This window comes from Mirounga angustirostris, unplaced genomic scaffold, assembly GCF_029215605.1.
Source record: "Mirounga angustirostris isolate CCGP_5_RB_7025 unplaced genomic scaffold, mMirAng1.0.hap1 SCAF_6, whole genome shotgun sequence".
NCBI lineage: Eukaryota > Metazoa > Chordata > Mammalia > Carnivora > Phocidae > Mirounga > Mirounga angustirostris.
In genome coordinates this window covers 99,604,867-99,619,143 of record NW_026991714.1, presented here as the reverse complement: position 1 = coordinate 99,619,143, position 14,277 = coordinate 99,604,867, and the positions used below count along the sequence as shown (strand labels likewise).

Here is a 14,277-nt window from a genome sequence, read left to right as displayed (position 1 = left end):
GTCTGTGGCATTTCATTCTGCCAGATGAAGTCAGGGCCCCCGGCAGGGAGGCCAGCTCTTGGCCTGGCAGGGCAGAAGCACAGGGTGAGGCAGAGGTGGGGCGACGTGGGCCTGGGTGGAAGGAGCCGTTCCTTCCTTAGCGAGGTGGGGGCTTCCTTCGGCCCACGTGACCACAGAGGCAACAGGTCACTGACCTCGGTGAGAACGCTGATTTGGGCCTGGACCACCCTGTTCCACTGTCACCCGCGGGGGCTCTGGCTCAGTCTCTTGTGAAGCCAGGTGTTCGCAGGCCTGCGGGTGGGCGGTGCTGGGCAGTAATAGGGTGCCTGAGCCCGCACGCAGGGCTGGACACGGTAGTGAGGCCCCGAAGGCAACGGGTCTCAAGACCCGGCACTTGACAGTTCATAGAGGATGTTCGCCAACAGGACTGTAATTTGCCCCGTGGGGCGGGGCTCGGGGGCCGCGTCCGCTTCCTGGGCAGGCGGTCCTCAGCAGAAGGGGCTGCGAGTCCCGGGAATGGAGTGAGCGTCCCTAAGCTCCGTGAACGCTCTCTGGCAGCGGCCCCGGGCGCTGCCCGTCTCTGATCTGCGCTCCTGCAATGCTCCCATTGCTCTCCTTCTGGCGCCCCGTACTCCTTGTGCTTCTGGCCTGCCAGATCCCCAGCGACTCTGCAGACTTCTCCACCATAGCTTTCCCTACTTCTAATCTCCCTGCACCACCTCTGACCCAGACACGAGTTGAATGGAGAGGCCCAGGGGAGCCCCGAAGTCAGGCCCTGCAGGGAGGAGGGTCCTGGCTGAGGAGACCCAACGAGCCTGCATACAGAGTCCACCTCCGTGAACTGCCTCCCCCTGGGAAATGTGGTGTGGTCACTGAAACCGGGCAGATCGTTCCTTTTTGTCTCCAACCACGGGCAGCTTGCAGGGAAATGTGTGGAGGACCTTCCCCGGCCCATTTGGGCCTCCTGTCACCTCCTCTGTACTTATTTCTCCTTGACACTGACTTTTAGACTTTTCCTCACGCGTATTTCTATGCTATTCTCTGTATTCGTGCGAGGGGCTCTGGATCCCTGTGGTGTTAGCTGGGGTGTAATAAGGAAATGGATAACACCAGGACTGAAAGAAAGTGCGAGAGGCTTCTACTTGGCCAGTTAACCAGGGCATTCAGCCCCCACAGAAGCTCAGGGTCTGGAGCTTTCCAGCTAATATTTGACTCTAGTCTGAGGCCATCAGTGGGTTCGGACTGCTCCAATGAGAGCCTGAAAGGGAGCAGGTGTATGAGAACCAGGTTGCCCTGATTCTTCAGGATCTCCATTGGGGTGGAAGGAAACCAAAGGAAGGGGTGAGGGGCGGCACTGCTGATGGCAGAAATCGGCAAATCTCGGCGGGGCGGGGGGCAGGCAGAGGATGTGGGCGGGGCTGCATTGTGACTTTCGTGGGCCGTAGACACTTCCACCTTTGTGGCCAAAATGGTATTTTATGACTGCTCTGGTAGAAAGACGAATGTAACCCTGGCTGGATTCATTATTTTTTTTTTTTAAGATTTTATTTATTTTTGACAGAGAGAGAGAGCACAAGCAGGGGGAACATCAGAGGGAAAGGGAGAAGCAGACTCCCAACTAATCAGGGAGCCCGATGCGGGGCTCGATCCCAGGACCCCCGGATCATGACCTGAGCTGAAGGCAGACGCTTAACCATCTGAGCCACCCAGGTGCCCCTGGATTCATTATTATAGATTCATTTTCCCCCCCGAATTTAAAAGAAATAAAAATGAAAATATTTTCTAAGCCCCTGGAAGAACTGCGGGCCCAGGCTTGTGGCATTTTGCCTGAAGCATTGGCCCTGGCTCGGGGTGAGAAGTGTCCCTGGACTCAGGATGACTTGGAAAAGGCCCCATCCTGGAGCTCTCCCACCATGTGCCAGCTGGCGGCTTGGGCCCGGGGCCCTGGTGCTTCTGCCCCGTGGGGAGGGGACAGGTGAGCTCTGTCGTGACCACAGAAGCCAGCTCCAGTGCCATCATTTTGCGTTTCAGACGAGAAAGGTGAGACTCGGAGGAGGAAGCTCTCTAATTTCCAAAACACGGAGTGGACATCTAGAGTGGGAATGGTTGGTCCCCGTGGGCCTGGGCAACCCGTGGGTCCCATTACCACCCAGTGGCAAGGGTCTCCTGACCGAGAAGCCCCCTCACGCGGAGTTCATGGGACTGTGTGTGGGCAGTCTAAGTTTGCCACCGTACTGTCTATGAAGAAAGGATCTACTAAGAAAAATGAAAATGAGGGACGCCTGGGTGGCTCAGTCATTAAGCGTCTGCCTTCGGCTCAGGTCATGATCCCAGGGTCCTGGGATCGAGTCCCACATCGGGCTCCCTGCTTGGCGGAAAGCCTGCTTCTCCCTCTCCCTCTGCCTGCCGCTCCCCCTGCTTGTGCTCTCTCTCTATCTCTGTTAAATAAATAAAAATCTTTTTAAAAATAATAAAAAAAAAGAAGAGAAAAATGAAAATGAAAGAAAATGAGGGGGAATGGTTATACTACCCAAGCAGTTTGTTATTTTCAAGCCCCAAAGCAATACCAGTTTATGTTTTCAAACACCACACAGTAAACCTGCAGGCCACCCCACAGGTAGTTCATATGTAGTCTTTCAGGCACGGTTCCTGAGACCTTTACTAAGCCGTGCACTGCGAACAGAACTCTATAACACTCTATTTCTTAAAAAATAAACCCAACTTCAGATGGCCAATGTGGCCCGGATTTGTGAGTGTTTTCTGAACGTTCTTGCTTGGAGCGGAATGGCAATGAGGCACACCTCTCAGCGGCTGGGGTGAGGGGGCCTTGCAAATCTGCACCCCATGACCAGCTACCAGCAGCAATGGCTGTTACTGCCCACTGCCCTCAAAGGGAAGAAACACACAAAATCACCCCAATACCAAAAGCAATAACAAATAGCTCCTTGGAACCCTGGGGATTTCAGCAGACCTGAACTTGACCTTGAAACGCTCAAATGGCACCACAAGGAACTTGGGATATGTTACATACAAGAGACCTTGCTTAAGCGACCCCTCCATCCCTCTCACTGTTGGACCTCACTTTTCCATACATTACCCTATACTTCTGAGGACCCCTCCTTCTGGGACTTCCTGCTTTCACAAGAGCGAATGTATTTAATTTAATGACTGATCAGGATCATGAATTGCCAGGTTTCTTTTTTTTTTAATAATGAAAATCCATAAGAGTTTAAAATATTCTTAGACACACCTAGGCAAACACCACTGACCTCCACGTCCCCGTGAATTCGCACATAAGCTAGCGAGCACCTCGGTGCTGGCTGGCCCCCTTTGGCACCAGAACACAATAATTTATTACGCTTCAATACTTAATAAGTGTGCACAAATATCATGCAAACATATGCCCATACTCACAAACAAAAAGTGTATTAGAGTCGTAGACTTATACAAAACATCTTGTAAACAAAGGGAAAGAGGTTGGCATTCTTTGTACAAAATATGCAGGTTTTTCTTTTTTTTAATAATCTGTAAGATGCATCATACTTCTGGCATTTTCAAAAAGTGAAAACTGTATAAAAATAAATATTCTATGTACAAACACACACACAGGCCCATCCCAGGTTAGAGGCATCACTGCAAAACAAAAACACACAAAACAGAGTAGAGTTAGTGTCGGTGGGCTTGCGGGGGTCTCCTTCCCTTGTGGGAAAGGAGTGTGCTCTTTGGAGGGCTGTGGTGGTGGGCGGCTCTGGATAGGGGCACCACGGCCCCCTGGGTGCAAGGCCCTGGTGCTGTCTGCACCCGGAAGACAGAAAATCACTTTCACCTTCCTGTCATCCCCTTTGTGGACACTAGAGGGCACTTGCTCTCCATGTGGCCTTTGGAGGCCGGGCTGTGGATGAATTTATGGCGCGAACCAACAGAGACGAGGCTCTCGGGCTGCTTCCCCAAGACACTGTAGCTCTTGATGGTGACTGTTCTTCCCCTGCTAAGCTCAAACCCTCGCATCTCCTGGTCAGGGATGCCTTGGGTACCTGGGCGTGTAGGGACCCCGCCTTGGGCCTGGTGTCTTGGTGGTTTCACTACTTTTAACTGAATCCTGTGAACTAATGAGATTCTGGGCATTTAGCACAGAGGAGCTATCGTCTGATTGTAAGTGTGCGTCTGCCGTCACTGAGACAGGGCTAGATTAGCTAAGCACCAAGTCGTGGACATGCTGGGATCTCCAGCCCTTTTATGAGGACAAACTAACAGCTGGAGACCATGAGGTGAGGGCTGTGAGACATCTCAGTGGGAGCAAAGAGGAGAGGGGCCGTGGAGGGAGGGTGAGCAGCACGTTAGGGCTTCTGGATTAGCAAACTGATGGCCCTCGTCAAGTTGAGGAGTCCTGTGCTTTGGGGGCCCTGGATGGGTGGGGTGATCTTGTGCAGGGGCATAGCCTTGTGGTGTCAGACCGTTTTAAGGATGGCAATGCCAAGGGCGAACAAATGAAAACTCACTGCTGGTAGGAATCCTGGGACCCCGGGAGGGGCTGGGCTGTAGGACTCGTGTGTGCAAACATGGAGCTCTGGCAGTTTGAGTTCAAGGGGAAGGGTAGAGTGGTGACCCGGCCAGTGTCTAGGAGGAGGTAGGGAAGTGATCAGAGTGTACAGTTTAAGCAACTCAGATTTCCTACATCTGGGTAAATGTCATCATGTGGCTTAATGGCTTAAATGACCTCGTGTGAACACTGAGAATAGCTACTGATAACTAATTTTAAAACGTGGTCTAGTAGTCCTTGGAGGAAAGTGCTGTGGAAATTAACCACACAAAGCATAAAGATGTCAGCTGTGTGGCTACGTGGAAATTCCAGACGCTGGGGTCTGTGGATGCCTTAAAAAGCATTTTAAAAAGTTCTCTAAGTGCATGCAGTGTGTGGGATGTTTAATGGGCACTCTGCCTTCGGGAGCGTTCCTTTCTCGACCCACGTCATTTGCAGAGAGGCCCAGGATGGAAACTGCACGTGCTTAATCACACTTGAGAAGGGGGGGCACCACAAACTGCTGGGCAGCCTTACCTTGTTCCAGCAGCCCTGGACTGGTAAACCGTCTTCACCCTATAGTGAGGAAGGAAGGCAGATGGCTCAGACTCCGAGACAGCCCCCCAAGCAGGCGGGACGGGGGGACAAGGGCCACAGACACTGCGGCAGCTGATCAGGATGCAGCCCACCTCTTGTCTCTTTCTCTTCTCTGCTGCAGGGCAGAACCTCGGAAGGGGCTGGGAAGCCAGCCAGGTGGACTTCCCATTGACTAGGGTCCCATGTAGTTGTAGGGCAAGGCCAAGAGGGGCTGCCCTAGCCTGTGGGGTCAGCCCTAGCCTGTCAAGGACAGCCCTAAGCCCCGCGGGTCTCTGCTCTGGCTGGACTGAGGGCTAGGTGCTCATGGGTAAGTCACTCAGCACTTGGCGGCCTGTCTTTTCCTCTGTAAAACCTGGGAAGGCACAACTGTATGAAATGGTCGCTATGGTGCCCCCAGCTCTCCTACTATCTCAGTTGCCTCTCTTCCTCAGCGGTAAGAGGAAGACGTCTAGGCAGGTCCATGTGATAATCAGTAAGGAGGAGGACGGGACACAACGGGGCAAGCCACCTCACAGGTATTGCCACGTGGCCCTGAGGTGCCTTCCACAAGGCAACGCTGGCCTCTGGCACAGCCCTGGCCATCGTTGGGAATTTGGGGTGGGGGGGATGAAGTGGAGGATGGGATGCTGTGCGCCGTTTGTCTTCTTTGCTGGCGGGCCCCCTGCGGAGCACCTGAGTCTTCTTGGGGCCCGATGTCCCGGCTTCTCTGGCATACCCTTTGGGGAATCTGGAACTTTCGTGAGACAAAGTGGGGAGGGTGGGGCTGAACCGGGGCATAGATCTAGTTCTCAGTCCGTGTCTACTAGAACTGCAGCCCAGATTCTAGAATTCACAGTCCAGGGCACAGCAAGGATGGACACAGGGTTTTGGGGGGACCGGAGCAAGTGGTCAGCCCAGAGGCAGTTGAAGGGGAGCCTTCTGTGCCCCAGACCAATCTCAGCACCATGACAGGTGCCTAAACCGCTCACCTGACGTTCAGCAGGCAGCCGGCCTGACACGGAGGGCCGAAGAAGTCTAGTTACCTTGTGCTAAGATAGCTGCCCCTGTCCCCACGTCCACAACAACACAGTGCAGGAGACGGGGAGCAGAGCAACGGCGAGAAACACGGTTTGCATTAAGGACCAAATAAAGATGACCTTTGTTGTCCCCTCTGGGTCAGGGAGGGTCTGCAAGGGGAGGTGGGACACTCCAGAGCCTCATGAAGACCTTCTGCCCCCTTCCCCAGCCTGCCACGGTGCAACACTCCACATGACTCTGGAAGGGAGAGGAGCCTCCGCGGGCCACAGCGGTATTCCCATTGGCACATGAAGGTGGCAGGGCGGGGGGGGGGGTGCGGCAGAGGAGAGCGAGGCAGGCAGAGGGAGCGTGGGAGAGAGGTGGCTGGAGCTGTAGAGGGCGGGACTTGAGGCGTTCAGACTGTGGGAGGCATGTGGCAGAGGGGAGACCTGGCTGGCGATTAGCGGAGGTCTCTGCAGGGGCCAGGGAGTCCCATGGTTGCATGCTCGGGTTCATGGGCCCGGGCGGTGGGGAAGTGGGGACGGCGAGCAAGGGTGTCAGCAGTGGGGAAACAGGAAGCAAGCTACTCTGTGCTCTTCTTTTGTTGTGTGCCCTGGTCCTAAAAAGTCTCTACACGGGGCTCTGTGGTCACCTCTCAGGGTCACATTTATAACAAAGTTATAAGAAAATAAGAGCATATTTTCTTATAACTTTTTCCCTTCTCTTCAAATATAATTCCCGTGGGACCCTGGGGCGGGATTTGGGACCCGGAGTCCTCATCTGACTATTGCTTGTATAAAAATAGCTCCATGAACTCCAGAACTCCTGGGGACATTTAGGAGAGAAGGAACCTTTTAAGCCAATTGCCTTGGCATGAGGGGCCATCTTCTATTCCCCTTAAAGGGAGGTGAAAAGATAGCTGTGGGGGCGAGAGTGTCCCTGCCCCGAGGGGGCCAGGGGCCGGGGCCCAGCACGAGCCGCACTGTGGCCACTCCGCCGGGACATGCTTGGAGAGTATTCCTAAGTGTCTCCCCGGCTCCTGTCTTCCCTTCCTCAATGACATTCCCAACCTTTCCATTCTCTTCCAGACTTGCTGGTGGTGAACCATCTAAAGATGGAAGGAAGGGAAGCCAAGGGAGGATTTTCTAGGGTCTTTCAGGGTTTGAGCAAAAGGGACAAGCCCTTTAGTCTCTAAAATCCTGCTCTTGGACTGTCCCCTGGTTCTGGTGGTACCACTGGGGCAGCGACCCCAGACCCAGCCTGGAGGAACGGGCAGGGTGGCCCCCTCCTCTACCTCCGTTCTAGAACTTCTCAGTCTCCCCGTGTTTATGAGCATGCCCACTGGTCCCCTGCCACCTCGCGAGATGGTGGAGTGGGAAAGGTTGTGGCACCGACTCAGGCATCTCATTCAAGTGTTTTGCCAGGTGCTCAGCAGATGCTTTTGCCGAACCAACTGCCGTGTGTGAAGGAAGAGGAGTCGGGGTTGCTACGAGCCTGGCCAGAGAGTCCACTTCCCTAGCTTTCTTTCTGGGGGTAGGATGGCTAGAAGCAGCTGTGAAAGGAGAACCATATGCAGCCAAAGCTGGCTTCGGGGGCGGACGGGACGGTTCACAGGAAGGGGATGAGCTTTCGAAGCAACTGTGGGAAGAAGCCAAGAAAACATCCTGGCAAACTTTGCATGCTCGAGGGGGCATGGCGGGAGCCCCTGAGGACCGGCCAGGGCAGGGTGACCCCTAGCGTCCACAGAGAGAAGGGGCAGGAGGCATGTGGGGGGGCGGTGTGTGGCCAGAGAGGCGTGCAGGCGAGAACCACACACATGCGGAAGCCCGAATCGGCCATGCAGGCAGGGGAGGGTGACGCCATACCAATGGGCATGGGGCATCCAGTCCGTCCAGCCCTGGTAACCCCGGCTCCCCTTTCTCTCCTTTAAAACCTCGGTGTCCCTGTTCACAAAACCAACCACGATGATTATTTAGGTCAAGGCTGGCCAGCTCCGACTGTGGAGTGGAGAGGCCCAGTCCCCCCCCAGCCAGGATGCAGGACCCTCGAGGCAGCTACAAGGAGGGCCACAATCCCGCGGATTCCCACTTCCCAGATTCAACTTTTGTGCTCTCTCTGGCTTCCACGAGAGCTGCGCTTTGGAATGTGTACAGCCAGCCCCCTCTCCGTTTAAAGACTCGCTTGGAATAAACGTGGATGAACTTCAAGTTTAGCATATCATAATTTTCAGAACCTTCAAACGGATTGTGAGGGCACTTGAGAAGCCCGGCTAATGTGCCACAAATCCTTCCTTATAAGCTTGTTTGGGGGCTCCTGGAGGGGCTCTGTCTACTGATTTTGGTCTCCGGCTTCACAGGCTTTAGTTGCATGGCTAGTGGCCGTGGGAGGCTGTATATGAAGAGCCCCCCTTCTGGCCTTGGTCTACCCCGTCTGGGGCCTGGGGTCCTGCATCCTGACGGAGGATTCCAACAGCTTGAACTGCTGGCCACAGAGGTGGCCACGAAACGAAGAAGGCAAATGTGTGGCTCACAGATGCTATGCAGGCTTCCAGAGCTATCCTGGAGCGGAGGGCCGAGGCCTGCTCCAAGATCCCTTTCCTTGGGGACCGGGTTCTTGTTTCCACACATCAATTGTTCTGCGTCTTCAGAGAAAAGGGATTTGGCCAGAATGACTTGCAGCTGTGGTTTGAGGGTACCACCACCAGCAGAATTTTCCTGGCCAAGTGACAGGATAGATTTGATAGCATTAGTGTAGACATTCGCTCGTCATCTTAGCTTATTTGCCTTCTTGGTTTCCAACTTGCAAACCTCAAGGAAAAAACCAGAACAATGCAAGTGATAAATGAAGACATACCAATGGGCAGGGGGCATCTAATCCAGGTGCTCCTTGGTCTCCCTTATCCCCTTTGGACCCTCTAGAGCCTTTCTTCCCCCTCTCCCCCTGTAAATAATGGTTTAGTCCAAGAGAAAAAAATAACATCAAAACTTTAGGATCATTCATGTGTTAAGGTTAGAAACAGAAAAAGGAAAAAAAAATTAAAGAGGGAAAATAGCGTGGTTTAAATAGGATATCCTTCCCAATAGGATTTGAGGTCAGCACCCATCCCCACCCGTCTATAAGCTGGGAACCTTGGCTAAAGCCAGTGGGCAGGGCGGCGGCGGAGGAAATCGAGGCCTGGGGGCTGGGAGCCAGTAGGGCTCAGAGCTGGAGGTGGAGGGAAATGTAGGAGGAAGCTACTCAGGGCCAGTTTTGCTAATTCTGAGCCCAGAGTGGGCCTGGGATGAACAGGGGGACCTACTTCCTTCTCCTGGTGGGTCCATTTTTGAAAGACTTTGACCTGACAACTTTGGTCCCGATTGGTTTCCATTCCTTTGATATTCTATTAGGAGGCAGGATGATTTTATTTAGAGCCCTGGGGTGTGTGTGTGTGCATGCGTGAGTGTGTGCTTGGGAATGTGTATGCGCGTGTGTGCATATACGAGTGTGTGCTTGTGCATAAGTGTATCAAGCTCACACGTGTACGTGTGTGTCCAGAGCTCCTTGGGTGGCCCCTGGCTCTGATAGGTCCTCCCACTGTATGTGGGTCTCTGGTCTCTGGTCTGAATGAGAGGCAGCTAATTTGTATACAGACAAGTTGGTTCAAGGAACTCATTTGTTTCTGAAAAACTTCAGTGAGCATCATCTTTCTAAATCGAACCCCCTCCTGTATGTGTCGGTGTCACTCTCCATTTCAAGAAAGGCTACGGGGACTTCGCAATGAATTTGAGTTTGGATTTTCCTACGTTGGGTCTCCTTACAAAGGGGCCAAATGTGCCCATGGGGAGTCTTCTTGGGAACAGTTCTCCTCTGCTGCAGAAGGCAGACTGTCTCATGCCGGGGGGCTTCCAGAATGCTCCTCGAGGTGGACAAGGCCTTGAAGGCAGGTAGCACAGGGATCAGAAGAAAGGCTTGGAGCCAGAGCGGGTCCCGCCTGTGACCAGCAGTGTGTCTTTGGCAAGTTACTCAACCTCTCTGAGCCTCATTTTTCTTCACCTGTACCACATGGATAATAGCTCCTGCCTAAAAACTTTGTTGTGATGTCTTTGCGCACATTTAGTGGTGCCATTTAATGGTGGCAGAGAGTCCGTGCTCAGTAATGACAGCTGCTTCACCATGATTACTGTGGTGACAATGACTTCCCGCGAGCCTGTCCCGGAGCCAAGCCGGCTGCCCGCGGCTTGGCCCGGCACGTCTACCGTGTTCCCGTAGTGGCAGATTGCACGGCTCCTGGGGGTGCAGGGGGTCCAAGGACAAGAATGTTTCTTATGTTTCTCTGAATCTTTGGAAACGCCTCAAATTTCTTGATTCCAGAGGTTCCCTGTAATCGCCAGTGGATTGTTCTGAGTTTTCTAAAGTGCAGACGCTTCCTTGGAAAGTGATGTGTTCAGGAGGACACGTGTATAAGCGTATTAGGTGCCATCCCACTGGCTCTGAGCTACGCCCGCCGATGAGAACATGACGGCGTGAACAGTCCCCGAGCAGTGGACCAGCAAAACCGCTAGCTGTTTGGATGGGAAGCCCCAGGGGAAACTTTCTCAGCAAAGTGGTCCCTCTTTCTCCTCGGGTCAGGCCAGCGTAAAAGTGAACGCAGTTGCCTATGTCCAAGGGGTGGGCAAAACTCCCGAGGAGTTGGTGGGGGTGGAGTTCCAGGTCCTGGATGCTTTGCCTTCAGGCAACAGAGGGTCGGCAGCGGTGGTCCTGACTTTCAGGGTGTGTAGCTTGCACTATGGGGAGGCAGGTCCTAAGGGCCCGAGAAATGGCTTTAAAGTGGGTGTCCTTCCGATGGACTCAAAAACAAACAGGGTTCTAGAGGGGAGGGGGGTGGGAGGATGGGTTAGCCTGGTGGTGGATATTGAGGAGGGCACATTCTGCATGGAGCACTGGGTGTTATGCACAAACAATGAATCATGGAACACTTCATCTAAAACTAATGATGTAATGTATGGGGATTAACATAAGAATAAAAAAAAATAAAAGAAATAAAGTGGGTGTCCTTCAAAGGTACTAGAGTACTAGCTTTACCTACAACTGCCCTGCCTCCCACCCCCAAAGAGTGACACAAAAGTGGCCCTGGTAAAGAAGGGATTGTAGGCGGGGAAAGGGCAAATAAAAGCTTTCTTTAAAAAATACAGATACAGAACTTGATTTCAGAGGAACTGAGTTGAAGCTGGGAGAGTGGAGGGGAAGGATGAGGGGGATGGGGTCTGGGGATGGGGCGAGCGCGTCTGCGCGAAGTACTGAAGGAGAGAAGGAAGGAAGAGTCCGGCCTAGACCAAAAGAGATAAGGGAGGGCGGAGAGGTAAGGAGGCCAGGGGGACCTGGCGGAGCAGGCCTCTCGCACACACAAGCACGCACACACACCCCAGCCGGGGTGTCTTGAAGAGTGACGGCAACCTCCCTGCATGCACGCAGACTTTCCAGTTGGCTGGCTTGCAGGCAGCTCCACCCCTGCACCCAATTTTCCTGATGCCAAATGCCACATTCATGCCACCCTTTATCTCCCCCCCGCCCCGCCTTTTAAGCTGGCTCCACGTGGGACTTGAACTCATGACCCTGAGATGGAGACTGAGCTGAGATCAAGAGCTGGACACCTTCTCATGCCTGGTGGGGGCCGGGGCTCGGAACACCTGCAGCTTCGCCTTCACGAGCAACGGTGAGGCTTCTAACTAGAATGTCATCGAAGCCCCTCTGGTCTTTTCCCTTGACCAAAGCGTCACTATTCTGAGCTTCCAGGCCTCAGGAAAAAGAACTGGCCGTGGCAAAGCGCCGACTCTGCGTAGAACTTCCTTTGTTTTGAAGGCTTTCTTACGAAGCCCTCACATCTCCCCCCAAGAGGTCTGCTAGGGCCAGTGGTATTAAGAGGTCTGTTTGAAGAGGCGAGATGCAGGGGGCACTCTTCCAGGACATTCTGGTGTCTTGAGAGTCAGATCTCTCGAATGGAGGACACAAGCTGTTGCTTGATCCGCAAACCTGCTCTTTGGAACTAGTCAGTTGTTCTTTACGGGTTACCGGAAAGCGAGTTCGTGCAACCTGTTTTCTGGACTTGACCTTTACTAAGTGACATACTACTAATTGACAGGTGGGGCAGGGAAGGCTTGTAGAGCCTCAGGGAGGAGAAGTGGAGGAGAAATATTCTCCCGCTGATTCCTGGGGCCTCACTGGCTCATTCAACAACCCCAGAGCCTTGCCTCAGCGCCGCCCACCACCTGCCGCCCACCACCTGTGATAAGGGCATTGGCCTGCCCCACCTCCGCCTCCGAGGGGAACGTGATCATCTCTGGTTGTGCAGCCTTCGAATGGCTCACTGCTGCAAGCCAACTGAAAAAGTCATAAGAAATAGCTTAAAAGTATTAATTGAATATGCTAAAGACAACCAGAACACTTTAGAATTAAGTTAGAAAGGAGATTAGTATGCCAGCTAAGAGGTGGAATGATCAATTTTTTTCTTTTTCTTTTTTCTTTTTTTTCGTGGCCTCAATTCTTTGATGGCACAGGAAGGAAGGTGGGCTTCCCCACCTGCCCTACCAGCCAGCACATTTCCGGAAGTAGGTCTGATAATTCCAGTGGTTTCTAGACTTGGTCTTCCATGGACAGTTTGGTAGGCGTCACTCTGCCTGCTTCCTCTTCTTTATAGAATATATGGAACAAATTGAGTTACTTTCGACCAGCTGCCAGGAAGGAGAACTTAGGGCTAAAGAAGAGTTCAATAAATATCTTAAATGGAAAAGACCGGAATTGGTGCAGGATATAAGCATACAGATTCTGGCACTTTCTATCCATGGACACGGTTATCAGTGTTCAAAGATCAGCTGGAGGACCTGGGATCTGGGAGCCACCTGTTCTGCCTCTAAAGCTCTGCGGGAGCTTGGTATATTTCGTCGTGGTCCTGGCCTGTCTCTCCCTCTGCGACCCTTGGACAACGTGACCCACTAGAAGATGCGCTGGGGCCTCTAAGTGCTGTGGGTCACACTCTGGGGACCACTGTGATGAAGCAGCAGGCGAGACCTTCTGTGAACGGACCCACAGCTCATCTCTGGGTCCGAGGTGGTTAAAGGGTCCCTGCTGAGGCCAGATGTGGCCTGTGTCAGATACGTGGCATGTGTCCCATCCTACCACATGGCTGTGGGGGCCGTGGACGTTCAAGAGCTCTGTGTTGGTGATGATGGCAGAAACCAAAGGGACAGCAAAGGACCTCAGAAGGTACAATTCGTTTCATGGTCCTGCAGGCTCTTTCCAAGAGAAATAATGGCTGTGATCATTTTTTAAAGGGTTGGCTGCTTACAACAGAAGTGTGCTTGTGCTTGGAGCTGGAATTTATTTCTCCCTCACCAGTGGCCTGGGATGCCTGGCGAAACGAAATCTCAGAAGGCTACGACTAGGCAATGGTGGGTCTAAAAATACCATCGAGGGGTCCATTAGCAGGGCACTGCAGAGAGTGGGCACGTGGCTCCCCTGGCTGGACGACAATGTTAATCTGATGACCACTGTGGGATTCGGTCTTCCCTTGCCAGGTGGGAAAAAACCATGCTTCCATTTCAGGATCAGGCCCCAGGCTGCCTGCACGCTAGAGTAAGCCCTTTACTACAAAGCCTTTTAATTTTGGATGATTTACCAGGAAGAACTGTATTTGCCAATGTTGGGTCAGGAATCCCCAATTGATCATTCCACCACATCATGAAGACATTAGTAACCACAGCCAAAGTGCAAGGGCTCAGACTCACCCGGTTTCCTTTGTCTCCGGGTGGTCCATGTAAACCCTGCAATAAGTCACAGAAATGAAGACACGTTCACGAGAAAGGACAGGAGGGCCGTCCAGGCCTTCCTTCCAGGCTCAGAAAGGTCTGATGCCTAATTCCTCAGAGACAGGCTTAATTATCCCCGTTTTACAGAAGAGGACAAAGGGACTTGACCTCTAGACACATAATGAGTTATGGGCGCTCGCTCTGCAGCTGAGGCCCTGGCCTGTGGCCCTGTTCTTCCAGCTCACTCCTCCCGACAGGTGGCAGGTGCTGAGGACACGGTCTGTGTGCAGAGCAACTCTCCCGGCAGAAGAGGTGTTTGCATGGCTCTCCCGCCAGACTCTTGCCAGAAAAGTGACCCCAAAGCTGCTCTTTTCAAGGTATAGG

At 53.1% G+C, this 14,277-nt stretch overlaps 1 protein-coding gene across 1 annotated transcript in view; it reads right to left on the bottom strand.

Moving 5' to 3' along the window:
- Positions 1 to 3,193: 3,193 nt before the first annotated feature.
- Positions 3,194 to 14,277, bottom strand: part of COL13A1 (collagen type XIII alpha 1 chain) — a 79,115-nt gene continuing 68,031 nt past the window's right edge. The window contains exons 35-39 of the mRNA XM_064594743.1: positions 13,873 to 13,908; positions 8,966 to 9,052; positions 7,978 to 8,055; positions 5,057 to 5,095; positions 3,194 to 3,633 (exon numbers count right to left, since the gene is read on the bottom strand). Of these exons, the coding sequence (XP_064450813.1) occupies positions 3,631 to 3,633; positions 5,057 to 5,095; positions 7,978 to 8,055; positions 8,966 to 9,052; positions 13,873 to 13,908 (243 nt within the window). The 3' untranslated portion in view covers positions 3,194 to 3,630. The remainder of the gene's footprint in view (positions 3,634 to 5,056; positions 5,096 to 7,977; positions 8,056 to 8,965; positions 9,053 to 13,872; positions 13,909 to 14,277) is intronic.